Below are 18,187 nucleotides of genomic sequence, written 5' to 3'. Positions count from 1 at the left end.
AGTAGTAATTTTAAATATATTCTGTACTGCTAGACCCGAGGAAGAGAACATTGCTCTCAAAGATCGTCTTTAAAATAGTCTGGCAAATTTTTTGTAGTTTTTTTTGTATCTACTATGCTACGATTACTACTTACATAGTTACATAGTAGATGAGGTTGAACAAAGACATAGGTCCATCAAGTTCAACCTATGCTAAATTTAGACAACAGATACTTTATCCTATATCTATACTTACTTATTGATCCAGAGGAAGGCAAACAAAAAACCCCATTAAGGGGAAAAATTAATTCCTTCCTGACTCCAAGAATTGACAATCGGATTAATCCCTGGATCAACATCCTTCCCATGTATACTTATTTGGTATATCCCTGTATACCTTTCCCATCCAAAAAGATGTCCAACCTTTTTTTGAACAAATCTATTGTATCTGCCATCACAGTCTCCATGGGTAATTAATTCCACATTTTAACTGCCCTTACTGTAAAGAACCCTTTCCTTTGCTGCTGGTGAAATTTCCTTTCCTCCAACCTTAAGGGATGGCCCCGAGTCCTTAGTACTGCCCGTGGGATGAATAGTTCTTTTGAAAGCTCCTTGTATTATCCCCGAATATATTTGTATATGTTATATCCCATCTTAGACGCCTCTTTTCTAATGTAAATAAATCTAATTTAGCTACCCTCTCCTCATAAGTTAGAATGTCCATCCCCTTTATTAATTTGGTGGCTCTTCTCTGCACTCTCTCTAGTTCCATAATGTCTTTTCTTAGGATTGGTGCCCAAAATTGTACTCCATATTCAAGGTGTGGTCTTACTAATGCTTTGTAAAGGGGCATAATTATGTTTACTTCCCTTCCATCCATTGCCCGTTTGATGCAAGATAAGATCTTGTTTGCCTTTGCAGCTACTGCATGACATTGGGCACTATTGCTAAGCCTGCTGTCTACAAGCACTCCTAAATCCTTCTCCATCAAGGATTCCCCCAATATATCTCCATTTCATTTGTAAGTCGCCTTTTTATTCTTGCATCCCAAATGCATAACCTTACATTTATCTATATTAAACCTCATTTGCCATTTACCTGCCCACGTTTCCGGTCTATCAAGTCCTTCTGAAGAGAAATTACATCCTGCTCTGATTCTATTACCTTACACAATTACCTTACCTACTGAAGTACTCGCTTGTTTTTCACTAACTGCTGCTAACACGGCTACCAGAAGCTATTTCATTGGTCATATATAACAAGTCCATGATTTATATACAAAGAACCAAGCACTTCACGAAAGTAGGGCAAAGTTATGCTCCTTCGTTACTGTAATATGACAGAGTTAGAGAATAAAACATCAAGGTAAATAAAAAAAAGTGTAAATATGCGATGAGTGGTATTGATAAAAATAGGTCAAGGACAAAGCACACCCAAAATTTAAATTGCCCTTTACTGCCATGTTGTGTTGTATATACAGGCTTTAGCACCTTTGTAATATTTGCTACCTTTCTTGCTTTTTTTTTTTTAATGTGCAAGGATATATATTATGAGTTATATTGACGACATCCCTAGCCGTTTAGAAAATGTCAGCCGTGCACTTAAATAAGGCAGCTGCCATTAGATGAGCTCAAACCCAATTCCCCCAATATAAGTGTATCAAGTACAGAATAGATCAGCTTTATTACCTGGAGGTAAAAATGATTTTTTTTATATCTCATCTGAAGAAGATTTGGGAAAATATCTGGGAAATATAAAATCGAGGGAAAAAAAAAAAACAGGTTAAACTTAAAAGACAGATGGGTAAATTTATTCACATACAAAAACATAGAACATGCCGTTAAAGAAACGTATGGGCTGCTGGCAAAATATCAACTTACTGCTAGAGAAGCTAGCAAATAAGAAATTAGATCTTCACCTGAAGTCCAAAAATCGATCCTTAAAAAAAAAAATTAAAAAAAAAAATTGTCTCCTCTTATGGATGAAGCACATAAAACTGTACTACTTGATATATTTTTCCATAAATTTCTTGTGGAATTCCGAGCGTAGCGTGTCATTTACAAATCTCTTGTCCTTTTTCATTTCGTCAACTCCTTTGGCGCAGTTCTTAAATACAACGTCGTCATCCCACCTGAAAACAGAAGAAGTCTTTTTGTTAATATTATTTGACCTCGGGATGACACACTGGCAGTGCACTTTGTACATTTTCACACTGTAAAGAGTTATTGGTTTTATTGTACTGATGAAATGTAATTATTAAGGTTATGGTCTTCACATATACTCTATGGAAATTCATGAATATGCATGTGTACTCTTCATATGGACAGTACACACAAAATGTTAAAAAAAAACCTAACACGTATGTCTTTATTTATATAGCGTCATTAATGTACATAGCACTTCACAGCAGAAATGGTTGTACCTTTTAATGGTTTGAAAAAGATCTATAAACTAATGATAAACTTTTGTTGTTCCATTAAAATGTATCACCTGTATTCAGCCTTTGGATTTTTGTGATCCATGTGCATTATGTTGCACTATTTGGCATTAAATTGTAGTTGCCACACTTGACTATTGTGTAGAAGCACAGATTGTGGGAAGTGTCTGCCAGCTACAACCCTCACCCACCCAGACCCAACAATAGTGCAGATCAGGGGTGTGAAAACTTCCTGCGATGCACCCCCTCCCCCCCCTTACCTCTAATGCGGTGTCAAATTACGCAGCTAGGTCACGTGACGTCACTCGCGGCGTCTAATTCCATGTAACGGGCGTCATGACGCTGTGTTGCCATGGAGATGCATGGACAAGCCGAGTGAGCCACGCCCCCCCACCCCCCCCCAAAAAAGGTCTCATGCTCCCCAGTTTGCGCACCCCATGTCCAGATCACCCTCCTCCTACAGATTCAGTGGTGGTCTCTGAGGTGGTGCCCGTGTGAGGCAAGAGGATACAGATGCCCTACCTATTTTAGCCCGCAGCCTAGCAATATCCCCCCGCAACAGAGACGTGCCTAAGGATGGAACAGTACTTGAATTTCCAGAATGTCTCATGGAAAACAACTGCCTTATAACCTTTAAACACGAAATATTGCAGATGATTTAAATCAACAATGTTGTGTGCAAGACCTACTATGTTATATTGGTGTAAAACTGTAGATGAGACACACACACACACACACACACACACTTTAAAAATAAAGAATTTGCATCTTTGAAGTCCTGCGAGTGCTGACCATTCCCGAGCCTTTACCAGATTTTTCTGGCAAGCACCGGGGGCAGCAACAATTGGATTTGTCAGTGCACAGAAATAAAAATAGAATTCACATATATCTCTATTGCTGGGGTACACTATACAGATTACCTTCTTTTCACTTTAAAACTTGCTTGAGCTTGTTGTACAGGGCTAGTGAGATTCAGTAGCGGGTTACCACTGAGAATATTCTCCATTCGAATCCTCTCCTCTTCCGCTTTCTGTTCCAGTTCCTATTGGTGAAAATACATACATGACTTTCCAGCCCCCACTGACATCTTGTGTAGGGGGCAAAAATAAAATAATTGGATTTAAGCATAAAGAGAAACAAAAGGTGCAACACAGACAACCACCGGGGGGAGGGGGGACGGGTGGCCTTTGGCATCCTATGCATTTTGTCACTTATAGGACGTCATTGGCGAGTGCTAGTCCTTCTTGTTTTCCTATATGGTATTTACCACCTCTTCCTACCTAGGATACTGGACTCCTGCTAATTTATGGTAACGCGGTCACCATTCCACGTAGATACTATCTCCATTCCTAAGTTCTGCATCACTAGCTGATGCTACAGCTGTACCAAACTAGTGCTAAGCTGACCAAACAGTGACTTGTGCACTATAATTTTATCTATAAAGAGCTGCTAGAAGGTATCGCAACTAAAAGAATCTGCTTATTTAGTTGACATACTGTACATGCCGACATAATGCATGATTTAAAAGCTGGAGAGTGGAACAGCAAAAATAAAAACAAATGCTCAAACTCCGGTTTTGCTTTTGTGCACATCCAAAAACTATCTGCTGAAAAAAAATGCAAATCATGTCTGCTCTCTCCCGCTAGGAAACAGGAGATGGAAAATTAAATTGTCTACAGCAGTTTTGAGTCATCGTTTGAAGAGTTAGAAGAGCCTGCACACTTTTTCCCACAGTGATATTTATTTTGTTGCGAGATGTGGGGTTTCAAAATATTATCTTGCTTGGAAGCATACAGGGTTAAAAAAAAAAAATCTAAATAAATAAAGTTAGCCGTAAATTACATTCTGCAAAAAAAAAAAAAAAAGGAAAGTTATTAAACTTAGAGAGAAAACGAGGGAGGGGGGAGGTTGAGAGAGAGAGAAAATGGGGGGGGGGGGGGGGGGGGGGAATGAGAGGAAGAGGAGAGGAAGAGGAGGAGAGAGAATAGAAAATAAAAACATCTGGAAGTGGAGTGTGGGGCACAAGCTGAAGGTGCACCTAGGGCACAAAATACACTTGCAACGGCTCTGTTTGGGAGCATTAACAAGGCCTACAATATAAAACTGAATGTATCCCCATACAAGCAAATACCAGTTTTCACCTATAATAAACACTTGGAGAGTCTGTCGAAAGACATTGAAATGTTACAATCGCATACGCTTGCACAGAAGCCAATTGTGGCATTGCAAGGTGATAAACAAACACGTGAGAGAACTGTTTGTTAGTACAATCTGATCCAATTGCAAAATATTAAATCTGGAGCGAGAGGACTTCCTGACAGTAACAAAGTGGGTTGCTTCAAAGGCTATGGATGACCTCTTGTAATGGACATCTGCATGTTGGTTCCTTTCAATATCTACCCTCTGAGAAACACATTGAAATCAAACATCATTTGACATGTAAAAACACATCGGTCACCTACTTATGTGTCTGTACACGATCACATTCTGTGAGGGGAAAAAAATGAACACTGTTCTAATGTAAGAAAAGTCCATGAAAGTAGAGACTCAAACCTTTGGCTAAGCATTTCTTAGGTCACTCATTTAAGTTATATGTCTTTTGACCAAGTGAAATGTCCTCCCGCCCCCGCTGCGGTGGAGACACCAGCAATATACTTTTGAGAGGATGCAGCATGGATTTCTAAACTGAACACAGTTGCATCACGAGGGCTCAACAAGGAACGGACATGAATTAGTTTCCTATGGACTCCCATACGCAACCTGATGGTAATAAGAAGACAAGCGTTTATAACCCATATAAAGGCACCATGCTTCTAGACCAGTAGTTTCCAACCTTTTGTTTGGTTAAGGAACCCCAACCCTCTCAAATAGCACGTCGGACATCAGATGCATTGTAAATTCTTCTGTATTTGGTACCATTTTAAAATTACCTGAAAATTACAGGGAACCCTTTTACCTTTGAGTATGGCCACCTTTAGATTGTGAGTGTGAGTGTGTGTGGCTGACTTTAGTATGCAGCAGAGCAGCTACCTCACTGCAGTCTATTGAAAGTCATCCCTTGAGCCAAGCTTTTGCCAAACATAAATAAATGATACCATAAGAGTACATCGTGGCCTCTATAGCCTTGACTGAAAACTTTGAGTGACAGAACATACATGCAAATATCCATCTGCACCAACATGTGAAAAACACCTGTCAGTTCTGCACGGTGCTGAAACCAAAGACAAGCAGCACCAATGTCTCAAATCCTAGTTCTCATTACTTGCAGAGCCAGCTTCCAGTCTGAAATTTTGAAAAAAACAAGTGCTACCGGAATATAAAACCATATTACTGAATAAACATGCAGATTTTTAAGAGGGAAAGCATTTGGTCTCTGATTGCAGATTCTCTGCAGTTCCTTTACACATTATTAAGCCGTTTCCAGAGGCTGCTTTGACTAATATTTATATTCTATAATGAAAATTGAAACCAGCATTTCAGGATGCCACTCAGCCTGACCCAAATACGGACTTTAAAGTTACAGTTGTATACTTTGCTGTACAATATTCGAAAATCTATAGCACACAAAAAACAAAGGAAATATTAATGCATACATTACAATTATGTAGTTATGATTGAGGGATGCTATAGCAGACCAACTATAGGTTTAAAAAACCCTCTATATTGACAAAAAATTAAATATATATTTAGAGACCTTTATTGCTGAAGGAATTGCCTTGCATAAGCTATTGCTACAAATATTAAGATACATTAATAGTATCAATGGGGTTAACAAGCATTACACTACCAGAGCACTAAGAACTATGTTTCTATACATGAAAAGTACCATGTAACAGTACAAGAACACTCACACTGGTTCCTCTGAAAGACGACAAAATCAGAGAACCTTCTGTGGTGAAGGAGTTATCGCTGACAAAGGCAACAAATCCAGTTCTAGTTTTGTTCCAACAGCTAAAAGAGAAATGTAAGTGAAACATAGGCTGGGTGGGAACCACAGAAAGCGATTTTGTATGAAGGGAAGAACAGATCTCTATTGCGTCTCAATTTCTCAGACATGGTTGAGATTCAATAGCGCCCCCTAGTGGAAATACTAGCAAAAAAGGATTGCAAGAGTGAAAGTTCTCAGAGGCCCAAAGCCAACTGTGTGGTAACGGGTTAAATGAAGGTGGCCAAGACAAAATGTACAAAACCCAGTACTAAAAACCACAAACATTTACATTTTTAATGTTTCCAAATGCTTTGAATGATTTTTATGATCTTCACCTAATCTCTCGTGATAAGAATCTACTGGCAGAATGTGAATGTCTGTTTCTTTTGCAGTTGTCAGATAAGATTATAATTAGAGGGCTTGGTTTTATAATAAACAAAAAGGTCAACTTTAAAGGTGGTTGAATATTTCTAAGTAAGCCGATAAACATCGATACGACCGCCTCTTGCAGTGAAGGGAGAGCATTGCATCTATTATTATCGGTCAGAAAGTGGCCAAGTATGCAACAAGTTTTATAGGTACAATCTATTTCATAAAAAGACTAGACTGAAACGAAGTGCAGCGTCAGCGTGGGTGCAGCGTCAGCGTGGGTGCAGCGTCAGCGTGGGTGCAGCGAAGACCACTTGCTATATGCTGCATGTGTAGGACAGTTCCTACCTTTCGAGCTTGCTCTTCTGCGCGTTCCTTTTTAATTTTCTCGAGCTCGGCCAGCAGGGCGGCAGTGTCATCGTCACTGTCGTCATCAGAATCGTCATCATCTTCCTGTGGTGCACAGGGAAAGCAATGCCTTATATTGCATGTAGTACATGCATTAACATGCAATAAATACATTAACCTTGGCCCCATGCAGACGCACTTACCAGAACGCCCTCCTACGGTCTCTGTATGTTCTTCCTACCAACAAATTAGATTGTAAGCTCTTCAGAGCAGGGACTCCTTATCCTAAATGTTACTTATGTCTGAAGTACTTCTCCCCTTTATGTGTTATTTATATGATTGTCATGTACATTACTGCTGTGAAGCGCTATGTACATTAATGGCGCTATATACATACATGAAAAAGGATCAAGCACTGACATCTGTGAAACGCGTTGGAGGTTCTCAGAACTTTGAGGAAGTGTCGAGTACTCAACCAATAAATGTGTGATTTTTAACTGGTCTGGATCCTCTTATTGAGACCGCGGGGAAGCCTATTGGGGATCTTTTATTTTGTTGTAAAAAGGATAAATAGCGCTCATTCTTTTATAAAAATAAAATATAATATAATCTTTTTTTATTTGTATTATAATATATATATATATATATATATATATATATATATATATATATATATATATATATATATATATATATATATATATATATATATATATATATATATATATATATATATATATATACATACATACATACATACACACACACACATACACAGTACCTACCCAAGAATTCATATATCTAACATATTCTTATGAAACACACAGATGGACTTTGGCAGAGGGAACGCCAGGCCCACACAATGTTTTTATACTTTCAGATTCAAACATTTGTAATTGTTTTAAAAATCTTTAGAAGATCTGTTTCTCTTTATGTAACGGATTTAAAAAGAAAAAAAAATTCACATTTCTGGATAGAAATTCTGGTTTCAGGTTTTAACTGAAAATCACTACCGACTGATCATACATTTTTTTCTTAATCAGTTTTAGCCAGAAATTAAGCATCATTGTGTGTTGAATAAGGCCTCGATCAAACAGGCTGCTACACGGATGCGCGTTTGTGAGCCTCTGTCTGCTGGCCGATGTGTGAACATCCCCAGCAGACAGAATGACGCGATTGGGGGCGTAACTTTAAATAAAAAATTTTTTAAAAAAGAGTGCGAGTTTGTGATTGGCTGACGAAGTGCACGTGGCGCAGCTGGTGCTTGAAATTTCGACTTCAGTTGAAGCTCGAGTTGCAGCCGCGACAACGCTGCACTTCGCCGCCCGGGGCCGTTTTCTGTTTGAAAACTCCCACAGAACACAGCGAAAGAGTAAGCGCGCGCACGTCGCATCGCGTTCTGTGTGAGCGAGGCCTTAGACCTCTTGTAGCAGCCCAACCACAGGTACAAGACAAAAATGTCTCTTTTCATGGGAAAGAGAAAAGAAAAGGGAACTGATAAACACCACATTCAGGTAAAATATATATTTTTTTTGTGTTGTAAAATTGCTATTTAAAAAACACAAAAATACCCATTTATAATATAGGCTTCATTTTTCTGCACCTTATATTGCATGCGACACTACACTAGTCATGTGTAATGACCGTGGCTTTATGAACGAGTCCCTGAATGGGTTAAGGACAGGTTGTGATTTCAGATTACATTTTGCAAGATAAAAAGGGGAAACTACATACGTCTGTGAGTGGATCATCTGCATCAAGATTTGCTGCTGGAATCTGGTCTAGACGAGGTTTCTTTGATACAGAAGATACGTGTTCTGGAAAGAGAGGTTTTAAGCATAGTATCAAAGAGGCATTCTGCTCCGTGACTGGGCTACAGATATACATGGTATATATATATCGTTTTCTGATTCTAGTTTTATCCCTTGGCTTTGCTGCCCCCTATTGAAGAAAAAGGGTTTAACGTATCCTTTCGCATATAGAAGTTAGCTTATTTATCAAGTCAGCTTATTTATTTACCCTTTCCAGTTTCTGGTCTGTGTGTTGTAGGTCAGAACTAAACAAAGGTTTCAGAATTTTACCCAGCTAAACATGGATTATAGCACAAATGTGACACAGGGGTCAGTCTTCACAGAGCAAGAACAATGGTCTTTTTTTAGAGAAAAAAATTTATCTCAAAATAAATACAAAAGTACGATAATGACTGCAACTATTAAGTAACATTTAATGTTTCTTTTTTTAAGTGGTTATACGTTTCATCTCAAAAAAATCCGTGTTGGTCAAATATGGCTACACGTAAACGGGCGTATACATGCCAAAAGGAAACCGCCTGCTGTAGATAAGGAATAATAATAATAATAATAATAATAATAGCATGTTTTTGTATAGCGCTGCTAGTTATACGTAGTGCTTTACAGAGACATTTTGCTGCAAGCACAGGTCCCTGCCCCGGGGAGCTTACAATCTATGTTTTTGGTGCCTGAGGCACAGGGAGATAAAGTGACTTGCCCAAGGTCACAAGGAGCCGACACCGGGAATTGAACCAGGCTCCCCTGCTTCAAACTCTCAGTGCCAGTGTCTTTTACTTTTACTCACTGAGCCACTCCCTCTCCCTTGTAAACTCCCGGCAGGCACCAATTTCTCAGCGTGCCGAGGTGTCTGAAAACCAACTCTCAGATAATGAGCCTCAGGCATAAACACACGACTATCGCAGTAAATCAATTCTCAAAAAGCATGACAGGAGTGAAACTACTCAGAGTCCGGACATCAAGAAACACCATAGGTGTAACATATTAAAAGAATGAGCAGATGAGACGGTGCACTACGGAAAAAAATATAAAATCAGGGCCAGACTGAAGGTAGAGATCGAAAAATATCATCGCTACCTTCAGTGGGGCCCTGATATTTTTCTGCAGTGCACCCGACCTAAATCTGCTCTCTCTTAAAAATGGATTATGCAGAATAGATTTTCTCCAGATATCAGCAGAAGTCCTAACTGGCACATTCCATACTCGCTGAGGAATGTATCCATCACCTGACTAGAACATTGTCGAGATATTTTTTTTAAGTTACATGCTTTGCGATCTCCTTCCTGTACTTAGTATGGTTATAAGATGAGAGCTTCAGACAGGGTTTGCTCCAAAATACAGAAGAAATAGTTCAGCAAAAAGGATTAGACTGTAGCATAACCACCGCTAATTCTATTATTCTACACCTTTACTCCTGTGACTTTAAACTATAGGTGCAGCTCAAACAATGCTCTGAGTCTGGTATAAGTGAAAAATTAATCTGGGACAGTGACAAAACTGCAAAGAATAGTGCACGATTGTGTTTTTAATGAAGCTTGAGAAGTCCTAGACGCATGGCTTGGTCCATGAGCCTGTCTGGGGACTGCCACAATGCAGTACTATCTGAAGTCCCTGCTTAAAAGGCCTTGCATCCATGCCTACGAAAGGTATACCACCCACGTGGGTCTGCACGTTATGCGTTTCAGCTCCTTATTAAAATTACCCAGTAATGTGCCCAGGGCTTGTTAAAAGAGCAGTCCCTAATACTCTTATAAAGCTGCTTTATTTACACAGCGGGAACCCCAGGTACCCCTAACACAAACATCACTTGCTTCACATCTTAGGGACCCCCTGGTTCTTGAGAAACTTACAGGTGAAGTTACCGTGTTTAAATCTCACTCAGGAAACAAAAATGGCTGACAAATCCCGGGCCAATAGGAATCTGTAACATCATTGGTTGCGGCTTCCTATTGGACGGCTATTTAACTTCCCTTTAAAAACCAGAAAGTAATACCGGTAACTTCAGCGATAAATTATCTCTGAACCCAGGGGGTCCCCAGAGCTCAAAATAGTGCCGTTCAGCCCCGAAGAACCAATCCTGTGGGGGGAAAAATGGTGTGTTAGGGTGAATTGCTCCCTTAAGCTGCATTAAAAACAAAAATACCCCATAAAACTTAATATAAAAAAAGCCAAGCACAATTCTTACCTTGCAGACGAACAAATGGTTCTTTAGCTACAGCCCTGTCCTCACGGACACTGCGGTAACAGATGTAGCCGCATGGAGTGAGGGGTCATTATAATCACTGGGGGCAGGGGATCTGTATGTACAACACATGTAGGCCAGTGATTTGTACTGTGATTTATGTATTACTTCAGTGGTGCTCAACGCCATTCCTCAAGACCCTCCAACAGGTCAGGTTTTCAGGATATCCCAGCATTAGTGACATTAGGTGGATTGAAGTTGAAGACAGCCTCCGATTGACCCATCTGTGCTGAAGCAGGGATTGATTGAGCCACATGTACGGAATATCCTGAAAACCTAACCTGTTTGGGGGTGCTTCAGGACTGGAGATGAGCACCCCTGTATTACTTGACTAGTGAACATCAGTGGTATTTCAACCCTGCCTATAATGTTACTTTAAAGTTCGTTCCACGAACAAATATATTTAGATGCAGCACAAGGCCTCGGGCATGGTCCGCGCTTACGCGCAGACCCGTGCTGAGGCGCGCTTGTACTTACCTGTGAGCCCCTACAGCCGCAATGAGAGCGGCTTTAGTAGGGGCTCGCCTACGCTTCCGCAAGCGCGCGGAAGCGTAGGTCTTAGCAGAATTTTACATTTCAGCGCTCGCCGGAGCGCAGGGCCGGTCACGTGAGCGGTTCGCCCAATGAGGGCGAACCAGCTCCGTGACGTAACTGGCCCGCCCGCCGACACGCCCCCGGACGGCGTGCTGTCTAAGGCCAGGGAAAGCACCCGCTTTCCCTGAGCCTCAGCGCGCCTCCGCACGCCAGCAGAAACCCTGGCCGAGGCCCAAGTTCCAATTTTCACATTCCCTGAGCCAATAGTAACTTACGAGCATAAAAGTATCTACCAGGAGTTTACAGCAGACTCGCAATATGACCGGGATACAAAACAAGCAAAGCAACTTACTACAGACCCCTGAAGCAAGGAGCGAGATGTATTTTATTTATTAGTCCTCCAAAAAAAAAAAAAAAAAATCAATCTGCAATATAATTGATTACTTATGGTTTCTATGTTCCAGCGAGATATATTGTTCAGATAGTAACAGGTACATACCTCTTGTTGGCCTGTCTCTATTCTTCTCCCTTACAACTACACGCTCACGCTCTTCCAGATCCCTTCTGAAGTCACGGCTTCGCACCTCCTCTGGGGCATCCTGGGTAGTTTGTCTAGAAATGTCAAGAGGTATTGTGCGTTTCACACCCAGTTGAAATCCCCCTACAACAAGATCAGCCCCTCATGGTGGGCAGCCAGTACATTTTGGCCATCTGCCGTTCTACCCGGCCTGGCGCTCAGGAATCCCTTATTGCGCCACACAGACGTTCCCACAAACTCGCCCGGCACTGGGAAACGGAATATTAATATTCCACCTACCGTTTCCTGGTTACATAGTAGATGAGGTTGAAAGAAACCTAGAAAAACAGAGATGGTGTTCCAGCACAGGGAGCACTATGAACTCTCGATCAGCTGAAATAAGGAGATATGGTGCTAACAGGGGTGATGGGACAATTGTTAGGGAAGAAGGAAAGAAAAACCCCAAAGCGTTGTACACTAGAAAGTAATAAACAGATATTGCAATGGTATCTGGAGTAAACCTAAAATTTTACTTTTAATAAGTGATATACTAAAATAAATGTCTAAACAAGAAAAGCAAACAAAGTGAACAGACGGTGCAACATTACCGCTTCCAATGGCTAGGGCTAAAGGGAAAAAGGTCACATATGGATGAGCCCTGTATGGGCATTAATAATCTAGTCCTCCGTACTGAGGAATGGAGTGAAAATGTCAACATATAAATAAGTCCTAGTAATCCTATCAGTTGATCTCCAATAGGATTGCCTTATCTGCTGAGCAGTTATACAGATATGTTGTCAATCTTTACTGCTTCCCTTACAATAAAAAGGATAAGCAGGTGAGGGAGATGTGACCACCTCACTGATTAATAAAAGGGACTGTTAATGGTAGTTTAGGTGTGCACAAATCATAGCTCCTGCCAATCCCAGGATCCATAACTATGTAAGCTGCGCTTTGTTCAGCATAATGTGTAGTTACAGAGGTACCACAGTGATACGAATGATGGAAAAAAAAAGAACCGAGGTCACTCTAGGACATTGCCTATACAGAATGTGTCATTTTTTTAAATGTAAAAGCATTAAACTATATCAGACTAGGTATGATAGGCATAGATTCACCCGGAACCCGTGCTTGATATGTACAGTGCATTATACGAACCCATCACCTGACGGACTCAGTTTCTATCAATTACAGTGCACAATGTAATTAGCACTCAAGACAAACATCGGTTTATCACAAAAGGTCAGTCCAGGACAAACTCCGCACAACATGTGCGCTACTCTGACATAGTTATATCAATTCATGGTTCACTAATTATATCAGTATACTGTACTGCGTTTAGGTGTTCAATTACACACACGTGTTCCTCTTTGCTGGTACCGGTACAAATAAAATTATTCACAGATCAATATCCTACTGCATGTTAGTAACAGTGCAGCACAGCAGGCTCCAGTCAGTCAAGACACAGGCACATTTACCTGATCACAGTCAAACACTAGAGGTTACTGCAGTGCGAACCGTTCGCAGTGTGAAAGCACAAACTTTGAAGTTAATTGATTCCATCCTCTCCCCCCACTTAACTATCACTTAGTGCGGATACTTTGTATTTAAGGGCATCTGTTGAATCATTTATTATTCATTTGCCATTATCAATTGGATCCAGAGTTAATATTAGTCTCGACATAGGATTATATTTGTCTTTTTAACACCCTGTATTTTAGTTTAATGTGATTTATGAAAGGTTATTTTTAATATTTCCATCCAACATTCAGAGTGGAAGCTTGAGTGCTTTACTTCTCTTAATACCTTTCAATCTCCACTATTGAAGTCACGTTTACAGGTCTGTAATTCCCCAGTTGTGATCTAGCTCCCTTTTTAAATATAGGCATCACATCGGCTTTACGGCAATCTTGTGGTAGGGAGCCTGTGGAAATCGAGCCCTTGACTATGAAATCTAGTGGTTTGGCCATTACTAAACTTAGCTTCTTAAGAACTCTTGGGTGCATGGCATCGGGGCCAGGTGTTTTATTTACTTGAATTTTATCAAGCCACCTATGCACTTCCATGTTATTTTAGTATTCTCAAGCCCCTACACTGCACCTAGAAAGCACCTAGAAAGCAGGATACAAGATCACACCTGTGCAGATAGCTGTGACAAGCGCAGACAGACAGACAGAGCGCAGACAGACAGACAGACAGAGCGCAGACAGACAGACAGACAGAGCGCAGACAGACAGACAGACAGAGCGCAGACAGACAGACAGACAGAGCGCAGACAGACAGACAGACAGAGCGCAGACAGACAGACAGACAGAGCGCAGACAGACAGACAGACAGAGCGCAGACAGACAGACAGACAGAGCGCAGACAGACAGACAGACAGAGCGCAGACAGACAGACAGACAGAGCGCAGACAGACAGACAGACAGAGCGCAGACAGACAGACAGACAGAGCGCAGACAGACAGACAGACAGAGCGCAGACAGACAGACAGACAGAGCGCAGACAGACAGACAGACAGAGCGCAGACAGACAGACAGAGCGCAGACAGACAGAGCGCAGACAGACAGACAGAGCGCAGACAGACAGACAGAGCGCAGACAGACAGACAGAGCGCAGACAGACAGACAGAGCGCAGACAGACAGAGCGCAGACAGACAGAGCGCAGACAGACAGAGCACAGACAGACAGACAGACAGAGCACAGACAGACAGACAGACAGAGCACAAGACAGACAGACAGACAGACAGTGCGCAGACAGACAGACAGAGCGCAGACAGACAGAGCGCAGACAGACAGAGCGCAGAGCGCAGACAGACAGAGCGCAGACAGACAGAGCGCAGAGCGCAGACAGACAGAGCACAGACAGGCAGACAGTGCGCGCGCAGACAGACAGTGCGCGCGCAGACAGACAGTGCGCGCGCAGACAGACAGTGCGCGCGCAGACAGACAGTGCGCGCGCAGACAGACAGTGCGCGCGCAGACAGACAGTGCGCGCGCAGACAGAGCTATAAAAAAGGCCCCTTATTAGCCTGTAGGCTTTTAACCCCTGAAGCAGGGGTTTGCATGATCTATAAACTAAAAGGTCATTTAAAAAAACCTGCAAGATATTACATTTGTAAAATGTTTATTTGATTTTTTTTTGTTTTAGTAACAACCCCTGTGGGTGATAGCACCAAGCTCCAGCGAAGCGACCATTAATAAAAAGTAATAAGAGTAACTCTCTTTAATATGGGGTTAAAAGAAGCAATTACTGGCAAACCCCTATTCTAAATATTATTATAAAACTCAGAAAGAAATTGGATCTTTGAAAAGCAACAGAACAGCCCGTGTGCTTTCACGTACCTGTATTTGATTTTAGTGTGTGATGGGAGGTCTCTGCTGGAATACTGTTTGGAGAGCTGGCTGAGATCGCCCTCTCCTTTATTCCTGCCGCCTCTTGCTGGCTCAAACGTTGGCCTGGCCGCAGTGGTCATCTTCAAAACAACTGTGTCACAAGCAAAAAGGTCGCATTTTAGTCAAATAAGGTTTCGTCGAAGAACTTACAGGCTGAAGGAACAAGGAAAAAAGATACTTATTGTAATGTACATGTTTACATGGGCAGAAATCCAGGAGGTCAACCATCAATAGAGTATGGTGTGCAGAAGAGAGATGTGATGGATATTTATAGACCTTTAACATTCATGGACAGCACAAATGTAGACTCATCTTAGGTAATTCTTTGTTACATTTGGGTAACTTGCATAAAGTAGAATATAAAGTTGTATTCATTTAGTGCTGCATGAGACCAAGTCCCATTCTATCCTATGATGTGCTATACACAATTCCTCAGCACATACATCATAAAGTACAATGTCAAATGCCAATATCAGATCACTCAGATATCAAAAAGCAGAACACACAACACACACACATCATTTGACAGCTAAACAAAAACTGCAGCGTAACAGTCTCCTCACATCAGCACAAAACATAACAATTCATAGAATCACATCTCTCACACAAGTCACTAAAACATGTCCGCGCACCCCATTACCACACAACATAACCCAATCACAAAAAAAGGTAGAAGCTATTTACGAGGAGCACAGTAAAGAACGTGTTCACCCTTATTTAACTGGCAGCAAAATAATAATTGTTCATCTCAACAGTTACCCTAAACCAAATATATCAGTCTATCATTTACCTTAACCAGCAGTCTCTCAATCCTAATAATCTGGTAGAAAATGATAGCCAGCTGAATGAGAGGTTATAGAGCCGGCTGCCAGGTAAAATCACGTCCCATCCCAGGAGGCATCACAGCACGACCACCCCATCCCAGGAGGCATCACAGCCCCCACAGCACGACAACCCCATCCCAGGAGGCATCACAGCCCCCACAGCACGACAACCCCATCCCAGGAGGCATCACAGCCCCCACAGCACGACCACCCCATCCCAGGAGGCATCACAGCCCCCACAGCACAACCACCCCATCCCAGGAGGCATCACAGCCCCCACAGCACGACCACCCCATCCCAGGAGGCATCACAGCCCCCACAGCACGACAACCCCATCCCAGGAGGCATCACAGCCCCCACAGCATGACAACCCCATCCCAGGAGGCATCACAGCCCCCAACGCACGACAACCCCATCCCAGGAGGCATCACAGCCCCCACAGCACAACAACCCCATCCCAGGAGGCATCACAGCCCCCACAGCACGACAACAAACATCCCAGGGGGCATCACAGCCCCCACAGCACGACCACCCCATCCCAGGAGGCATCACAGCCCCCACAGCACGACAACCCCATCCCAGGAGGCATCACAGCCCCCACAGCACGACAACCCCATCCCAGGAGGCATCACAGCCCCCACAGCACAACAACCCCATCCCAGGAGGCATCACAGCCCCCACAGCACGACAACCCCATCCCAGGAGACATCACAGCCCCCACAGCACGACAACCCCATCCCAGGAGGCATAACGGCCCTACAGCCCGACCACCCCAACCCAGGAGGCATCACATACCCCATCCCGGGAGGCACCGCACCCCCTTATAATATAACAAGGCCGGTACTCACGCTCTGCTCACGGCTCCAGGATTGTGCTCAGGCCCCGGAACAGCGCGGGTGCAGCAAAGGGACCAAAACGGCACACGTCACTGCCGCGCGACATGCAACTTCCGGTTCCTTTCTTCCGGCATCCGGCGCTTCGCGAGAACTTCACACGCATGGAAGATGCGCCGCAGCGTCACCGAACGAAGCGAGCCGCCGGCGCCGCCATGTTTGATGTGGTCACACCATGATTGGGACACCTGTTAGTGGGTGTAACCGAAGCTGCAGGGATCAGAGGCTCAGCTCAGGGCACCTCCCTGTGTTTATAACATACTAGTAGCATTGTATGTGTAAATCACACTGTGCTGGTACTTTTCATGTGTCTCCAGGGTTGCCACCTTCGACTGACGGTCAACCTGGAGATTTTTTTTAAAAATGACACTGTTGCCATGACAACGGGTTGCTATGTAACGTCACGCGGTGTCAAGTTGCCATGACAACGTGGCACCGCATGACGTCGTGACATCATGTGGCGTCTCATTGTCATGGCAACGGGCATCACGTGATGCTGTTACGTCACGTGACGTTCCCGTTGGCATGGCAACGCAGCGCCATTTGACGTCGCGCAGCCATATTGACAGTAGTTGCAGGGGGAGATGGCGGGAGACTGCTATTGCGGGCACTATTGCTGCGTTAATGGTATATGGAATGATACCTTACATCATTTCTATTATTTATAACTAACGCTGATGACAATTGTTGCAAACAGAGTCGTCGCTGATCAATATTAATTTATTACAATGGTTTATCTCAGTTTACTTTACTTGAGTTAATTTAACAAAGACAAGGTTACCTCATTGCTATCAAAAGGGAGGAACTGAAGCAGCTTTACTGTAAAGAGAGGGGGGAGAAGAGAGAGGGGACGAGAGAGAGAGAGCGGGACAAGAGAGAGAGAGAGGGGGACAAGAGAGAGAGGGGGGACAA

At 42.7% G+C, this 18,187-nt stretch overlaps 1 protein-coding gene across 2 annotated transcripts; it reads right to left on the bottom strand.

The window, feature by feature from the left end:
- Positions 1 to 1,761: 1,761 nt before the first annotated feature.
- CWC15 (CWC15 spliceosome associated protein) lies at positions 1,762 to 17,388 on the bottom strand. 2 transcript variants are annotated; one of them, XM_075592478.1, is made up of 7 exons: positions 17,231 to 17,388; positions 15,508 to 15,649; positions 12,145 to 12,257; positions 8,796 to 8,878; positions 7,062 to 7,166; positions 3,337 to 3,458; positions 1,762 to 2,110 (listed from the first exon to the last, which is right to left on the bottom strand). In XM_075592478.1, exons 2-7 carry the CDS (start codon positions 15,636 to 15,638, stop codon positions 1,981 to 1,983), a joined length of 684 nt encoding a protein of 227 aa, XP_075448593.1. In that variant the 5' UTR covers positions 15,639 to 15,649; positions 17,231 to 17,388; the 3' UTR covers positions 1,762 to 1,980. The 2 variants fall into 2 exon arrangements, with proteins under 2 accessions (XP_075448593.1, XP_075448594.1); XM_075592479.1 differs by having other exon boundaries at positions 15,508 to 15,711; positions 17,231 to 17,336.
- Between the last annotated feature and the right edge of the window lie 799 nt (positions 17,389 to 18,187).

Source organism: Ascaphus truei, chromosome 3, assembly GCF_040206685.1.
Source record: "Ascaphus truei isolate aAscTru1 chromosome 3, aAscTru1.hap1, whole genome shotgun sequence".
In the NCBI taxonomy this organism is placed as follows: Eukaryota; Metazoa; Chordata; class Amphibia; order Anura; family Ascaphidae; genus Ascaphus; species Ascaphus truei.
The sequence above is the reverse complement of the archived record's forward strand: the minus strand, read 5'-3'. Positions and strand labels throughout refer to the sequence as shown.

Bases quoted from the DNA above. Each gene is read 5' to 3' on its own strand.
- CWC15 (XM_075592478.1), bottom strand. From the start codon at position 15,638: ATGACCACTGCGGCCAGGCCAACGTTTGAGCCAGCAAGAGGCGGCAGG. The intron at 12,258-15,507 runs GTACGTGAAAGC...TGACATTTCTAG, and splicing joins CACACTAAAATCAAATACAG to ACAAACTACCCAGGATGCCC. The intron at 2,111-3,336 runs GTAATCTGTATA...TTCTGTTTTCAG, and splicing joins AGTTTTAAAGTGAAAAGAAG to GTGGGATGACGACGTTGTAT.